General features: G+C 42.2%; 1 protein-coding gene across 14 annotated transcripts in view; it reads right to left on the bottom strand.

Annotated features, from left to right (window-relative positions):
- Dnah9 (dynein axonemal heavy chain 9) overlaps positions 1-16,896 on the bottom strand; it is a 373,887-nt gene that overhangs the window by 234,078 nt on the left and 122,913 nt on the right. For all 14 annotated transcript variants that reach the window (XR_002386940.2, XR_015443305.1, XR_015443304.1 and 11 more), the window contains 2 exons: positions 13,380-13,536; positions 7,548-7,652 (listed from right to left, as the gene is read on the bottom strand). Coding sequence is in view for 9 of the 14 variants with exons in the window: in XM_087192015.1 (XP_087048141.1) it covers positions 7,548-7,652; positions 13,380-13,536 (262 nt within the window). In the remaining 5 variants the exon portion in view is untranslated. The remainder of the gene's footprint in view (positions 1-7,547; positions 7,653-13,379; positions 13,537-16,896) is intronic.

Genomic DNA, 16,896 nt, shown 5'->3' with positions numbered 1-16,896 from the left:
TACATCTTTATTTTATAGAGATGGAAACTGAGGCAGAGGCAGATAAGCAGTCCTACATTTATGTAAGATGAAAGCATATATGGGAACTCTGCATTATTATCGAAACTGTTCCATAAATATAAAATTGGTTCTAAATAAAAAGTTAACAGAAGAAAAGATTTGCTGATATCCAACAGTTGGTAAGTGGAGCAAGCAAAGTCTAAAACCAGTCAGTCTGGTGCCAAAGCACATGATTTGGGCCATTTCCCCTGTGAGGTTTATTTTGGCTCACAGTTTCAGAGGGTTTAGTCCATGGTATGCTGGCTGAAGTAAACATCATGACAGAAGGACATGACAGAGGAAAGCTGCTCAACTCATGGCATCCAGTTTTCAGAGAATAGGGAGGAGCCAGAGAGGAAGGCACCAAACACCAGATACAATCTCTAAGGTCATACCCCAGCCCCCTCCCTAGACACACCCAAATGTGCACTTTATTAATCTCTTTGGCATCTCTCAAGCCAATCAAATTGACAATCAAGATTAACTATCACTCTAAGTGATATAATCTTAGGGGATAGTCTGTCATACTCTGAAATATCATTATGTGGAGCAAGACCATGTACACATTTTCGGACTAATTTGTTTTGATCTGAAAATAATCATGCTATAATTTAGGCATATATTTTCTCCAAAACAAGAAAAGATGTTTTCATTACCCATTAAAAAAAAAAAAAAGAAGAAAGCTATGCAGAAACTAATATTCTCAACAGGGAGTCACTTTGCACCCCATTTCCCCAGGGTACGTTTGAACATGTCTAATTATTGTCATAATTAGGAGGGCGGATGTTCCTGGCATCGAGTGTGTAGACATCCTATAATGGCCAGGATGGATCTTTGTGACAGAAAGTTGTCAGCCCAAAACATCAATTGTGCTGCGGTTGGGAAATTTGGATCTAGACCACATATTTTACCAATAAGGAAACTGAGACCAATAAGATATCCATGACTTGTCCCCCATCCCACAACATATGTCCCTAGGTCAAATTCCTGTGAAAATTCACTTTGTTTGTTTTCTGCGGTGCTGGCAATTTAACCCAGAGCCTTATACACACTAGGCAAGTGGTCTACCACTAAGCTACATCCCCAGCCACCTTGCAAATTCTTAACTTCATCCCAGATTGACCAAATCAGAAATCCTGGGTGGGGAGAGGGTGTCCAACAGATGTAACTTAAAAAGTCCTCCAGGTGATTCTGATGCAAGTTTGAGAGTCACTGAAGTCCAGTCAGTTCTTAGATTTTTACTCGTGCCTACTTCTGTCCACGTGTCTTCATCCATAACTGCACACTGACTTCCTTTTTCTCCATTTCCTTTGGCTCTATCTGGTTTGAGGTCTTGCCCCTGCAGCTAACTAGTCAGGACCAACTGAAATCTGTCTTGAGGGTCTTGATGTGAACCCAAATTTATAGTTGTGGTGGCTAGGGCAGAATTTCAACTTGATTGGCTTTGGGATCCACCCAGAGGATTGGTGGAGCATAACTCGGTGTTTCTGGGTGAGTCATGGCCTTGGGGTCTCTTGCCCCTTCCTCTCTGGTGCTGTTCCCCTGCTCTGCTTTCTGCCATCATGAATTGAGCAGCTTTGTTCCACCACACCCTTCTGGCATGAGCTTCTGCCTTGGAGCCTGTAGACCATGGACTGAATCCCCTGAATTGGGAGACAAATTAAAAGTCTCCTCCTTTAAGTTGTGTCTTGTATTTTGTCCTAGTGATGGAAAAGCTGACACAGACAATGGTCCACCAGGATGTTTTCTTACTTGACAGTATCCCTCTCAGCTCTGGTCCTCAAAGTTTGCTGAATGTTTCACGTTCAAACCATGTGGAAAGTTTGTTTTTAAGAATACCAGTACCAAGGTCCAATCCTAGACCAATTAAATCAGAATCTTTTCAGGATGGAGATTGTGCATTTCCCTTTCAGAACCATCCAGGCAATTCTGAAATGTGCCCAGGTTGTGATGGCTGGCTGTCTTCAGTTTATTTTGCATGAGAACCACAAGGAAACTTGCTAACAGTAATATTTGGCTTCAGCAGGCCAGTCCTATTTCACAGGGTCAGTTCTGTTATCCAAAGCACAAGCTCATGTACTTGTCTGACCATCAGGGCTTGATTTCTCCCTTGAGACTGAAAGCTGCAGCTTCCCCGTCCCTGTATCCTTCTACTCGGGTCAGGGCCTATCATCCGATGCATTTAATGAAGCATTTAATTTGTCTTATCTTTCTGCAAGTGATGTAATATAAAGAGGTCATGGGCTAGCCTTAGTGAATGAGCGCAGCTTTTCCTTGATGCCCCTCTAACTTTACCCTTTTCATTCGAGCAGAGTGCCCTATTCTGTGGTCATTGATTTTGGAGGTCTTTGCTCCAAATGCCACATGTCATTAAAATCCTGCTTGGCTCACTCCATGTTTCCTTCTGCAATGGCAGTTTGGAGTCTGTTGCCTTAAGGAAGTACAACCCACTCACCACTTTGTAAACTTTTCCATATTTGTGTGTTTTTTACATTAGGCCTTAAGCTCTTCAGTGCTTCTTGGGACATTCCCTTGGCTCTGATATTTGAGCATTTGTTTAGTGCCTGAAGTACTAGAAACCCTGCTACTGTGTGTTCCCTTGCTAACTGGTCTTCTGCTTCCAGCTTTTACCCATCCCACTGTTAGTGCTAGTACCATAGAGGAGAGGAGGAAGTGTCAGGAACACTTGGCCAGAGAGCATGGAGGGGCACAAGGGTTTGCAGGTACGGGGTGATGGGATGTGTTCCAGGAGCATGTGTCCTCAGGCTCAGTTAATCCAAGGTCTAGAGAGCTGATTGCCACAGTAATGAAGAGAGTCTGAAAAGAATTAAGTAGTATCATATACATTTTAAAAATAGCAGTGCAATTTCTCTTGGAATTGCCACACTGAGGCTTTTCCCAAATGGATATGCAATTCTGCTTGACCAATTTTACGGAGATGTGAAAATATCTAGCAGCAAAGACACTGAAGCATAATCAGTTTTGCAGACGTTACTGGGATGAGGAGCACAGCCGGGTGAGGAGAGGAGAGAGGGAGAGGGGAGGGTGGCAGCTGGTGCGGTTTCTGAACCAATATGCCAGCCTGGATGACTGTGTGAATAATTAAGTGCAATTTTCTCCTTGGATGGGTGTACGATTTTAAATGTTACCAGCTCGGATTTTGCCTGAGCTGTTGTCAGACCACTTTCTTCAGAATATCTTCTATGGGCATGCTCCAGACCCAAGAGACAGCATCAGGGAATCCCAGGTTGAACGTATTTCACTGAATTCCAGACACAAAAGGGCATGGATTAATCTTAGAGGACCCATTACTGATCTCTGTTGGGCAGTTTCTAAATAAGGCAAACTCATTGCCTGTCTAGTAAGGAAAAGGGACAATGGCTGTTGGGCACTGTTCCATTAGTGCACTGTGAAGTTTGGTAAGACAGCTTGAGGCTGGTCTAGCTGAGAACAAGTGAGGGTGTAGAAGAGACCTATGAGACTTGGGTGTGGACCCTTGATTCCTGCCCAAGTGTCTCAACAATCTACTTCTCTTAAACCATTTTCTGAGCGGTAAGATAATAATGATAGTAATAATCTTCATCACTTTGCCATCATCATCACCACCTTCATCGTCATGATCGCCACCATCATCACTACCATGATGGTGTTAGAGTTTGTGTTTTTATGTCCCCACAAACCTCAAACAGATGAAGTGGGACTTTCTTTTTCAGAGGGGGTTGAATACGGAATGTCTGATGCTGGGGTTAAGGGTGTGTGATTACTAAACTACTGCATGTGAGTGATTAGTTTGGCACCACCCTAATCCCAGTAGTTTGAATAAAAGGGGCAGAAAGATGCTGTTAAGCCCTCTTGTTGCTTTTGCTACCATGTGGGCATCATGTTGTTTCTCCTCTGTGATGCCTGTCTGCCATCCATCCTGCTTTGGAGCCAGCCTCTACAAACTGTAAGCCAAATAAACCTCTTCCCTTCCAACTTTGGGTGTCAGGTATTTTTGTCTTAGCAACAAAAGAAAAGTAACTAACACAGTGACCTTCATCAGCACCACCTTCATTATCATCACAACCAACACCATCATCACTAATGTCACCACTAATATCACTACCACCACTATTGTTATCATCGTCATCACAGGTATTGAGTATCTACTATCTGTAAGACCTTGTTGTGCATGATTTCGACTCTAAATTATTTAGAAATCATTTCAACTACTTTAAGTAGGTAGTATTGTTAACTTCGTTTGTCTGTGAGGAACTTAAAACACAGACTTGCCTAAGGTCACACAGCTAGTAAGTGGCAGTGCCAGAACTGAACACTGGGAGTCTGCTTTCAGAACCTACATATTGAACCACTTTCTACCTTGTTGCCAGACTAACCAAAGTACATAAAAAACCACTTGAAAAATCACATTGCTCGCCCAAGTTCTGGAGCCCAAGGTAGGCTCCATTTTGCCCTGGTCTGGCTTTCACTGCCCCCTTTTCTGCTCTTTCTCTGGGCTCCTTGTGGAAGCACACTGAGAAGAGGCTCCTTAGTGGGCAGGATACATTAAGACAGCCTTTGGCAACCTCCTATCCATGCACATCACCCTTGGACACCCACAGGTACAGTTGTGCCGAATGGACGGTCTTGGACTGATGTGAAAGCAGGCACAGCAGTGCAACCTGGCTGGGCAAACAGGAGATTGTCCATCAAAATCTGTGGCAAGCAACAAGAGGAAAGGGTGCAGAAAATCATAAATGCAAAGATGAAAGATTTAGACACAAAGGTGAGGGGAAATAACAGAGGAGAGTAGATAAAGAAATAAAAAGATAAAACAAAAATTCCAAGTATATATACAAGATCATTCTTAACCGTGTTGGTGGGGAAAGCCCTGAAAATCTCTTCCAATTTTCAGAACCATTCACATGCTAGAATTAGTATTCCTAGAAATACTAATCTTACTACTGAAGGACCCTAGTTAGCAAGACAGACTCCATATTGCTGCTGAACGACCCACCTGCCTGCCCTTTACATGAACTCAAAAGGAGGAAGCTTAGAAACCTCCTCCCCTTAGAATGTCTTTTAGAAACAACAATTAATCAACTATTGTTTTATAAATGTTCTAATGGCAGGACGTTCCGCTTCTGTACCTTTCCCTTGCTTTGCTAGTTCTAGCCCATAGGGAGGCCTAGAAACTGTTGGCCTCAAAGGTGTATAAAACATGTTAGTCGCCCCTCAGTCGGGGCTCGAGTCTGATGCTTGGCTTGGGTCCCAGCCAGTAATAAACTCCTGTGTGGATTTAATATCGGTCTCTGGTTGGTTCTTTCTCGCTGGGTACAACTACTAGTTTGTTTTACTTGCTTATTCTGCATCTTATACCTCAGAATGGATAGATACTCAAAATTCAAACAGACCTAAGAAGGCATCATTCTTGGTTCCAGGCTCCCTCAGTGGCAAAAATAGCCAGAAAACATGTTTGATTTCTGCTCTGACTTGCATATGGTTTCAGAGTGTGCCTCATGGCTTCAGTGTTCCTGCTGTGAGGTATCCAGAAGGTGGAAACTTAATCCAACCATGGTATTAGAGTGGGGCCTTTGGGAGGTGATTCGGATCAGATAAAGCCATCAGGGTGGAGTCTTTGTGACTGAATTTTGATGGTTTTATGAAGAGAGGGTGAGATCAGAACACACATGCACACTCCCCGTCTCACCTTGTGATGTCTTGTATTGCTGTGGGACTCTGCCAGCCTGAAGGCCACCACCCTTTGCAGGTCTTTAAGCCTCCGGGTCTATGAGCTAAATAAACATCCCTTCTTTATAAAGCTATCTAGCCTCAGATATTTCATTGTAATAGAAAATGTACTGATATAATTTCTTATAATATCTGAATGTTTAGCTTCTCTTTAATATTTAGAAGATCTGACAACACCAAGCTGACAGCCTTGCAAAGAAGAGGTGTGCTGGTAAATGTTTAACAACTGGGTCTCTAGGAAAATAAAAATGCCCTTGATATGTAGAACTGTTAGGTTTAATGGTGGAAATACTCCCACCCTTCCCAAGTCGAGCTATGCCTATGTGACACCACTGAGATGAACACAAACAGCTCTTCCTGGCTAAGCTAGATCAGGGTTTCAGTCCAAAGGAGTGCTTGTCCTCCTTCCACTATTAAGTCCTACTAACAGAGAAAACTCAAGGAAAGGGGAAACTTATCTCATCCCTGGAGCCTAGGGAAGAGCTCCACATTACCTGTATTATATATTACATACCAACGGCTCTTCTTAGAAACAGTTCATTCTCAGAAATCCTGCCTCCTACTGCAGAGGTCATCCAAGTCTGTCCCCTCCTTGGTTGGAGTGTATGTCTCCAGGTTATTTTCTCCTCTCACATCTCCTCTCACAGATACCACTGTGTGCAGATCTGCACTTGTGTGATGTGGGTCAGGTGCTGGGTTCAAATCCTAACCTTGCCACTGTGTATCGGTGCCCTTGGACAAGTTACTTTTTTCTCTGATTTTCAGTTGCTCCATATTGATGGTATAAGGTAGTGAGGGTGTTGTGGAAATACAAGAGGTGATGAATGAAAAATGGCTGGAAGAGTTTCTTCTGGAAGAGACTTTTAACAAAGGCTTATTTATCTTTTGCCTTCCTTTCTTCTATTGCTGCCACTGACTGTGCAGTCTTTCCCAAACTCAAATCCTCTCCATCCTTTCAAAGACTGACTTCAAGATAATGAATTTGAAAGTCTAATGAATTTGGAAGTCTTGTTTTACACTGTGAGTCAGAATTCAAATCACTTTTAAAAGCTGTTGAAAGTGCTCAGGTCCATCTCAAGAGCTCAAGTTTTTTTTTAAAGTTAGGAGTCATGTCCTATTCTGTGGGGCACCCTCACCTTGGTCATTAGGACAGTGCTTACTGTACTGTAGCTGTGCGATGCATGCTTTCTCATGACTTGGAATGCCAGTGGTATGCTTACATAAAACCCAACCTAAAAAGGGGTTTCATTCAACAATACTGATGCTGTGCACTTTTCATTTATCATCTCTCATATTTCCACAACAGCCCTGTTATTATACGCACTATCTATATACAGAAACTAAAGATCATAGAAGAAAGTGGCTGAGAGAGATGGAGCAACTTGCTCAAAGACTTAGGAAATGGGAGAGCTCAAAGCTAAGCCCTGGTTCGTTTCCAGAATGTGTGATCTCTCTAAGAAGCTGGCTCTGCCATTCTGGTCTTTATTCTCTCTGCATCTGTATGAAACAGGCAGGATAGATCTTTAATCCCCTTATTACAGGGAAGGAAAACAGCCTCATAGCCAGTAAACGAATGTCTTTTAGTGGGAAATTGCAGAGTACTTATACCAGAGAAGAGCCTCCCTCAGACCTGATTTTGGAGGAAGGAGGAAGGGTAAGGAAATGGCAAGGTGGAAAGGGAAAGGGTTCTGAGGAAAGGCTGGAAACAAGAGGCCATGAACTTTTGCAGTGCTCCACATGAACACCATGAGGCTTCCACCAACTCCTGCCCCACATACCTGCACTGCCACTACAGACAAGACCTCCACAGAGATTCGATTAAACTCATCAAAGCAGCCCCAGGCACCGGTCTGAGCAAGGCCTTTGTAGATGTTTCCACAAGACTGCAACGAAATGTACAAGGATTAAATTACCAAAAGCACTGGGCTTATCAATACATGTCCAAAGTCATTTTTCATCCTCTCTATTAAAGATTCTTCCAGTCCCCTAAAGATTCCCAGTCAGAGACTTGTATTAAAATTTCAAGAAGAATTAAATTTTTGATGGTGATGGGGGTGCCAACATGTCACAGAATCAAACACAACCTTTTCAAAACACTTGAGTGAAAATTCCTTTAAAATGTCATTAGGGTTGCATTACTGTTGATTCTGTAGCTTTCAAAATCCCAGGAAGTGAATAAAAGATGATTTTCTTTCACCATACAGACAAAAAGCCTTCCACTCAGTGTTTGGCGTGCATGATGGAAAGGTTTATGTCTGTATCTTTAAATCCATACCCAACTACCCAGGTTTCCTGGAGTGATGGGAAGCGGAGATGGGGATGGAAGGTGATAACATCTACAGAAAATAAATTACAGGTAAATCTTTTCAGATGAGAGTGAAAAATGAATTTCAAAAGGAAGAGGGTATTTCTGTTCTAAAAATAAAAGCTATTTTGGAACTTAATGTGGACTATGTGGACTAGTAAACTAAACTATGAAAGAACAGGTTTTTGGGAGATGCTTTCAAGGTCATTGGCAAGGTGACATGACTAAAATGCTGGAAAAATGTGAATAGTGGAAATCCCATTCATTTACACTATAGGCATTTTTTTCCCTCTCAGCTCTGTGCAAAGATCATGTGCTAGATATAGGGGAGGCCAGCTCCTTTAAGAACTTTTAATTATACTGTGGAGATAAGGTATAGAAATCAAAGAGGAAAGTTGTTACATGAGCACTGGTTCCAATGGATACTAGAAACTACAATTGTGGAGTTCAGGGAGGAGTGGGTCAAAGTGCTCTAGAGTGGTCAATTTTTGCCAAATAGGTAAATATCAGATGGTAGTACAACAGCACTTTGCAAAATTTATTTCACCGAATATCTATCTATCCATCCACCTATTATCTTTCTTCCCTCCTCTCTCTCTCCTCCGCCTCTCTCTTGCACACACACTCTCTCTCTCTTCTATCTATACATCTGCCTAGTCAGCTTTCAAACTGTTATATATGCTAAGCAGAAATTCAGGAATCAAAATCCATGCTTAACAGTGGCTTTGAAAGCTTTTATGGTTGTGGATCTCTTTTATATAATGAAATCCAAATATCTAAATTAAAAAATTAAAATCTCCATAGGTTGACCCTTTTCATTCCATATTTACCCTGAGGGCCTGTGGCAGAACCCCAGGACTCCACATCACCCTGTTTGATTACCCCACATGTCTCTTGGTGTTACAAGCTAGGCATGTCTCTAGGTGTTACCTTGCCATGAGTGTGAGCTTGTGGACTAGGACAGGGCAGAGGACAGGGTTGAAAGCCTGGAAGCTAGAAGTATGTCTCAGGGAGACTTGGATGTTGGTGGCAGATGAAAGCTGGAGAAGGAAGGACATGGAACATTCAGGATGACCCAGATTTCCACCTGGACCTCAGGGAAAGTGAAAAGACCCTTGCTCATGGGGTGAAGGGTCTGGCAGGGAGGAAGGAGGTGTTCATCACAAGTTGAGACAAGGGCTTCCACCTGGAGATATCCACTGTCCAGTCAGTTAAAAATGGACTTTATTAAGAAGAATCCATAGGGGTGTACCGGAGGGTAATGGGGTGGATGTGATCAAAGAATGTTATGTGCGTGCATGGAAATCCCCAGGGAAACCCAATATTCTGTAAAATTAATATACACTAATGAAAACTTTTTAAAAAGAGGATCAGCAAATGAGATCAAGAAGCTGAGAGATCAGAGAGTTAGGAGGAGAATTGTGCAAGTATGATGTTTCAGAAGCCAAGGGAGTCTAGAATCTCAAGCAATATGGGGAGACAGGAGTCTCAAGGGAGTCTGCATTTCAGAGACTCAGAATATAATTCCAAACACTCTCAGGTTCAAAACTATTTGATGTCTCTGCAATAGCCGCTCCAAATTGAGGTCAAGGGGGAAGGGATTGCTGCTATAATGCAGAGAACATCTCAGCACTAAAACTGCAATGATTTCCAGAGAGAGCAGCTGGTTTTATGGGTCTTCCAACTAGCACTAACAGAGTGCAGCAGCAATCCCGTCTCTTCTTGTCTTCACACTGTTCTGGGTCAACCCCAGCTCTCCCTGAACCTCCTGCCCTCATCCAGCTAAGTGCAATGATGTCCCTCATAGAACTCACAAGGTAGAGGTTTTGAGAATTCCCAACTACAGTTCACACTCTCCTTTTTCAGTTCCTTTGTTTGCTTCTCCACCCACTACCTTCTCATGTTCCCTAGGTTAGTTAGCATTTACCTTTTTGTTTAAAAAAGCCTTTTCTTTTCTTGTTCCCCATTTTATTGCCCCATCATCTGGATCCTCAACCCTTGTGTTCTGAATGACTGCAATGTTCTCACTGAAGACTTTTCTTCCTTCTACTCTTCCTGTCCCAATTCACCTGATCATCTAGGGCATCTTCCTTAAATGCCATTCTTATGCTTTCACTCCTGCCCTGAAGAGTGCAGGTCATTTTGCAGCCTACCACTTCGAGGTCAGATCCTTAGAGGTTTTCAGTCCACCCCCTCCTTATTCGATCTCATCTCCTATCTTCTGTTCTCTGACCTTCCCTAAAATAGCCAACCAGTTTTCCATGTCTTTCTAGCTTTTGCTCCTGGAGAGACATGAACAGAGCATATTGGTTTGAATGTCAGGAATGACACATCCAAAGGATCCCTGGAGAAACAAAGGGGAGCTCTTCCTGACCCTCACTCCCTTCCTTTCCTGGCTCAGTCAGGCTCTCTGAGGAGAGTTCAGGGGTGAAACAAGAGTGAAGGCTAAAGGCGGAGGTCCTGGCTGCACATAGAACTTTAAACTCTGTTAAAATACCATACCCCCAAACTCAAATAGCCTTTGGTGTCACATACTCTGCGATGTCTTTCCTGACCAGCACCCCCTGTGATGCCCCACTGTTCTGGAATAGTCTGGGCCCAAGAGTTTGTAGAATACACAGTAGATAAATAGATGATGGACAGATAGATGTTAAGTAGATTATAGATAGATTATTGATAAACAATAGATCAATAAGAAGTAGATAGGTAGTAGACAGATGAGTAGATAGAGGATAACTCAGTCTATCTGGGTGCCTGAGACATTCTGTCTGGGTGCTAATTAGCTTCCTTAATTATTTCATTTGTGACTTAATCTTCCAGATAGACTGAGTTATCCTCTATCTTCTCATCTGTCTACTTTTTATCTACTAGTCATCCCTTATCTGGCTATAATCCATTTATCAATCATCTACCCATCCATCTGTCTCTATTTAGTGCCCCATCTTCCCCTCGATTTCTTTTTGTGTCCTGGCTGAAGATTACAGAGTGCCTTGACTGCTCTGTGATTCAGCAACTTACAGATTTTTCCCAGCAGGCTTAAGCCTTAATCATTTCCAGGCATTGGTAAAAGTGTCCAGTTGGTTAAAACACTGGAAGAAATTGGTCCCCGATGTGGGCCCAAATTCCTTAACCTCTCATATAAACTCCATACCCTGACCCCCTTGGTGAAGACATGCCGGGATAGAACATCCCTTTTTGCTGTTCATTCACAGCACAAGCTGCAGCATTCTGTAATTTCCTCTAATAAATGCTTTGGACTAATCACCTTGGCTTTTATTCTCTCTCTCTCTCCCTTTCCCTCTCCCTCTCTCTCTCATCTTTTTTGGATGGGGAAGGAACTCAGAGCTTTGTGCCCTTGTGCCCACCGAGTAAGCACTATACCACTGAGCCACACTCCAATCCGTAGTTCTTTTTTTGGAATTTCAGCCACCGGCCCCATCTTACCCATCTTAGGATGGTTTGGGATGCTCCCTTGTGGGAACTCCCCTGTCCCAGCTTTTGGGGCAACTCTAGCTGTGAATTTAAATTTAGCAGAATGAAACATTGTCTATTTTTGGTATCCTTCCACAGTGCCCAATGCATGCTGAGCAATGGCAACACCCAATAACTTAACTTGATTTCTGGAGTATTTTATGAAGAAAAATAATTTCTGAACAGTTGGACAACCAAAGGGAAAGAAGATTTGCAAGCAGGTTCATTAGATTGTTTGGTTACTAGGGATATCTGGTGTCTGGGAAGGGACCACATTTGTTATAGAGTATGTCACTACCACTGTAACCACTGATGTCACTCTAGTCTGTGTCTGGTCCAGACTCAATGACCAAAGCTCCACTCACTGTTCAAAAGAGCTAACGATAGACCCTTGTCCCACCCCGTCCTTTCAGAGGAACTGGTAGGCATGGTGTGTAATGATTAGTTTTGAAAAAATTTCGTAAAACAGCTTTAGTGATCCCTGGCTACGGGGCTAGCTTGTCTCGCCCTGTTTACTATGCTAAGAATTACTTTGAAGAAACCCACTGGTTTTCTTCAATCAATACTTCATCTAAGTGAGTGTGTCTTTCAGAATGTTCCCCGGGAGACTAGACTTTTTGTATCAATGCACTAATGTTCAACTACAGAAGGATCTATAAGCTTAAAATAATCCTTAAGGCTGAGTTTATTTCTTTAAAAGGAAAAAGATCTAGTCTGATTTAAAAAGAGACATTATCTTAACATGTTCATCACTGAAAGCAGCTGTGCTAAAATTTAGGGGATGGTGTGGACCTTAGGGAAGGTAGTTATTTTGGGTCTGAATCCTCCTCTTGTTTGCTTACTAGGAGAAAATACGGTGCCACAGAACTCAACAACTCTTTGGACAGAAGTTATTTACTAGAGAAATTTTTCCAGTTATACAAGATGAGTGTCATTTAAAGAGTCTATAACTTTTGAACTGCAAATTATTTCTACATAAGTGTATTTTACAATTAATACGTCACAACGTGTATATATATATATATATATATATATATATATATTTACTCTACTTAGTCCAATTGTTTTTATTTTTCTTCTCTAATTCACATGTTATCCTGTTTACAAAAGTGAGGTAAAGCTGTTTACAAAAAGCTCATACAATATAAAAATAAACATAACAAGAAAACGAGGCAACCTGTTATTACACATTTTCAAAAATAATAATCTAAATTCAGTTGTGAGGAGAATGTTTCTAGATTAGAAATGATCCCACAGGCCTTTCTTTTCTCTGGCTTTTCTCTGGCCTTTTTTTTCTCTGGACTACTTTAGTTCTTAAAAAAAATTGAATGTCTGAGTGAAGCACATTAGCTTTCCACTTGTCTTCTGTGGGCATCTCTTGCAATGAGTAAGAGTTCATCTCATCTCTTTCTAGAAGTCACACTTCCCCTTGTACAATATCCTAGGGAATGCCCACTTTACAGAGGACCTCAAATGTAGCTGTTACACAAAGACAAGTATCTTTAATATAGCTACTTATGAGTCTTACTATACTTCTAGATCAAATGGTAAATTTAGGGCTTTGGGTCTGTGTTCACCTTCTTCATGTAACAGATAAGTCACAAAGTTCATCAGTGGAGTCAGACTCCATGGGCTGGTGCCTCCTTGTCGTGTAAGAGGTTTACAGGAAGGTGAACAAGTTTAGGGCTCAAAGATCCTGAGAACTACCAAGAAGGAGATAGTAGATGTCTTTGAGATCTGGAAGAGCTGGGCCAGCACAGTGTGGATAACCTTCATGCTGTGCTTGAGCCACCACCGAGTTCCTACTCTTTTGCCACCCTGGGTGGATCTGTACCTTGTAGTCCATCTGCTCCGAGCAGTTAAACACATAGACCATGATGCCCAGTGCTCGGCCCAGGTCCTTGGTTGTCTCCGTCTTGCCTGTGCCTGCAGGTCCTGCTGGAGCCCCACTCATGGTCAGGTGCAGAGACTGGGTGAGAGTGATGTAGCACCTGGCAAAGACAGGAGGACAAATGTTATCCTCAGTGCTGCAGGTGACCTTGTTGGGTCCCAGGGAGAGAGAAGTTCAAGGCCAGGTGAGCCTTATATAGCTTCTGTAAAGGAAAGCCCAGAGCTTGCCCCACTTGTCTGTTTCCCAAAGAGCTGAGAGAGCTTCTGAGAGGGTAACCTGATCATCACTCCCACCCCTAGAGGACATCGGATGATTTCTGCTACACCCATCTTGATCTTGGTCCTTTCTACTCCTCTAGCTTCATTCTTACTCCCCCAACCCTGCAGCACTCTGCTGTTCAGCCACATGGAGCTACATTCACTTGCCAGTTACACAGAAACTGTGCTTGGTCCTCTCTCTCCCCCCTCCCAGCCCCTACCCCTTCAAGTCTACCTGTTTGATGTTCCTTTTCAGTCCTTGCCTGTTAATCGCTAGTAATTCTAGAGACTCACAGGCCAGGGCTCTGTCTTCCTCACTATTCCAGCTCCAGAATGGAACACAGATCCAGGCACATCTAAGTTCTCAGTAGCTGTCATGCAAATGAATCCATGAGTTGAATGGATCAATAATTTAAGCTACACAATCTTCCTGTGACTGTTTTTGCTAATAACAATAAAATAGCATTAAGATTATTTCTGGTGCTTTCTTAAAGGATTCATAGTTTCACTTAGTCTCAGTTCAAAATGTGCCTTTAGATAATAAGTACATAAAAAAGTGCTCATGATCACTGGTCACTAGGGAAATGCAAATTAAATCTACCACAAGTTACCATTATACACCACTAGGATAGCTATAGTTTAAAAGTTGAAAATAGGAAGTATTGGTGAGGATGTGGAAGAATTGGCAACTTCATACATTGCTGGTGGGAATGTCAAATGGTGTAGCCACTTTGAAAGACAGCTGAGCAATTTCTTAAAAAGTAAAGCTTAGCATATGATTCAGAAATTCCCCTCCAAGGAATATACCCAAGAAAAATAAATTCACTTATGTGTAGCATTTGTTTATGACAGCAACATTAATAACAGTAAAAATGGAACTGACCTAAATGTCCATCAGCAGTGAATGGATAAAGAAAGTGTAGCATTTCCATGGGACAGAAATTATCTTCAGTAATATAAAGGAATAAAGTAATGGTCCTGGCACAAAATAGATGAATCTCAAAAACATTATAGTAAGTGAAAAACACCAGACACTTTATTATTCCATTTATATGAAATGTCTAGAAAAAACAAATAGGCAGGCAGCAGGTCAGTGGCTGCCTGGGGATGGGGACAGAAACAACAATTTATTGCAAACAGAGTGAAGGAAATGTTCTAAAACTGGATGAAGTGCTAGCTGCACAGCTCTATATTTACTAAAAGTCAGTGAGTTGCATGCTTGGCGTGGGTGAACTTTAAGACATGTAAATGATGCCTTAATAAAGTTGTTAAAAATTGCATGATTGGTCTAACTTTTTAATACCTAGTAAAGCAATACATAGACTCTCCTCTTACAGGATATGTAGTCTGATTGGTTTCCAGGATTAATTCTCTCTGTTTCTGAATCTCATGTCTCAGGGTGACCAGTGACCAAGTTAATGCCTTTTATGCCAGATGGTAACTAGGTCTCTACTGACTTCACTGAGCCTAGAACCAAAATGATTTTGAAAGGACTTGAACTATTCGTCTTCCTTAATTCAGTACACAATTCCCTGATCTGTTTCATCCTTAGAAAGTGAACCCCAGGAAGGCAAGCTGCCTACCTAAGCAGAGAGGAGAGTTGTACAGAATTATTATTTCATCACAAGCTTTTTTTGTATCATGGAATACACTGACTCAGCTGATCTGGGAGTTATGACCTGTGTTTAAATTTAACCCTCCATTACCCAGACTAGTGCAGCCTCCTCATTTGCCTTGTAGACCATATGACACTGACCACCAGCAGGCCGTGATGTGAGGTCAGGTGAGTTAAGGTTAAGGTAAAAAGCTGGGTCTCATCTCTTCTTTCTTGGTGACTGTTACCATTTACTCCCTCTATTCCTTTCAAATATTCCCAGCTAGATCTTCTCAGTCTCATGTGCAGCCTCCTGGGCTCTGAGTTTCTGGCTCCAGATTAGCCTCATGATTTCTACTTCTCCAAGCCTCAGGTTTCCTCTAGAACTGTTCAGAGCCACCATAGCCCTTTACCTACCATGGGTCCCAACCCCCAGATAATTCACTTTCCAGCTTCCCTCCACTCCACTCATTCTAGAGCTGCCTCCTCTACAGCCAGCAATCCTAGGCCTCCTCTCAGGAGCTTCAAGGTCTTAGAAGCCTAGAAGGGCAAGGTTTCACAAAATAGATTTCTCATAGAAAAGTTTGAGAATACTTAGAAGGAAATCTTTGGAACTGAGTGTCAATTTCATTTAGAGCAGCCACTGAGTTTCTGATTATCTCGACGCACTTGGGGGTAAATTTCAAAATATTATTATTTTCCCCCATAGTAATAGAATTCAAGAGCTAGAAGAGATTTTTCAAAGTCAACTAATCCAACATCCTTGTTTTAAGGATGGGTAGATTGAGGTTCAGGGAGAAAAACTGGGTTGTCTAATGAGTCTGAAAACTGAGGCAGGACAAGTAGGGCTTTAGCTCAGGCTGTGAGAAAAGCAGAAAGAAAAGAAAGATGCAGTATTCTCCTCTGCTACAGAAGAGGTTACCAAGATGCTTGAGCTGCTGAGCCAGCAGCACATCCTAGTACTCCTGACACATCCCTGACCCAGGAGGCCCCCAGTGGCCTTGTTAAAGTGTCATCTCTTAAAAGACTTGGCCAGCTTCTTCAGTCTGCTCTTGCTTCTTAGAGGTGGGTTGGTAGATGATACTATGGTAGCTTAAGGAGGTAAGGACTCTGGGATCAAGGAAAATGACTTCAAATCTTGCCTCCATTATTCAGTGTCTGTGTGATTTGACCAAATCACTAAAACTTTTTTGTGTCTTTAAAAAAAAAGTCACTGGGGTCTTGCTGTGGCTTAAATGCAGTTTGTTGCTCAAAATTTCATGTGTTGGAAGCTTAGTCCCCAATGTGGCAGTGGTGGAACCTGTGGATCCTAGCAGAAGATAGATTATTGTGCACATGCTCTGGAAGGGGTCAATATTGGTCTCATAGAGTTTTTGTAAGAGCAAGTTCTTAAAAAAAGAGAAAGATCAGCCCTTCCTTGATCTTCTGCTTACTGTCTCACCTTCTGATCCCTTCTGCTTTCATAATGCCATCTGCCATGAAGTCTTCACCAGAGATTGAACAGATGAGGCTGCCAATCATGGACTCTGAGTCCCTCAAACTATGAGCTAAATAAACCTCTTCCCTCGGGTATTTACCAGCCTCAAGTACTTTGTTACAACAAAAAATG

This window comes from Heterocephalus glaber, unplaced genomic scaffold (genome assembly GCF_053883595.1).
Source record: "Heterocephalus glaber isolate CG9 unplaced genomic scaffold, H.glaber_assembly_v1.0 deba00001564, whole genome shotgun sequence".
Lineage (NCBI taxonomy): Eukaryota > Metazoa > Chordata > Mammalia > Rodentia > Bathyergidae > Heterocephalus > Heterocephalus glaber.
This window is presented reverse-complemented; position numbering and strand designations above follow the sequence as displayed.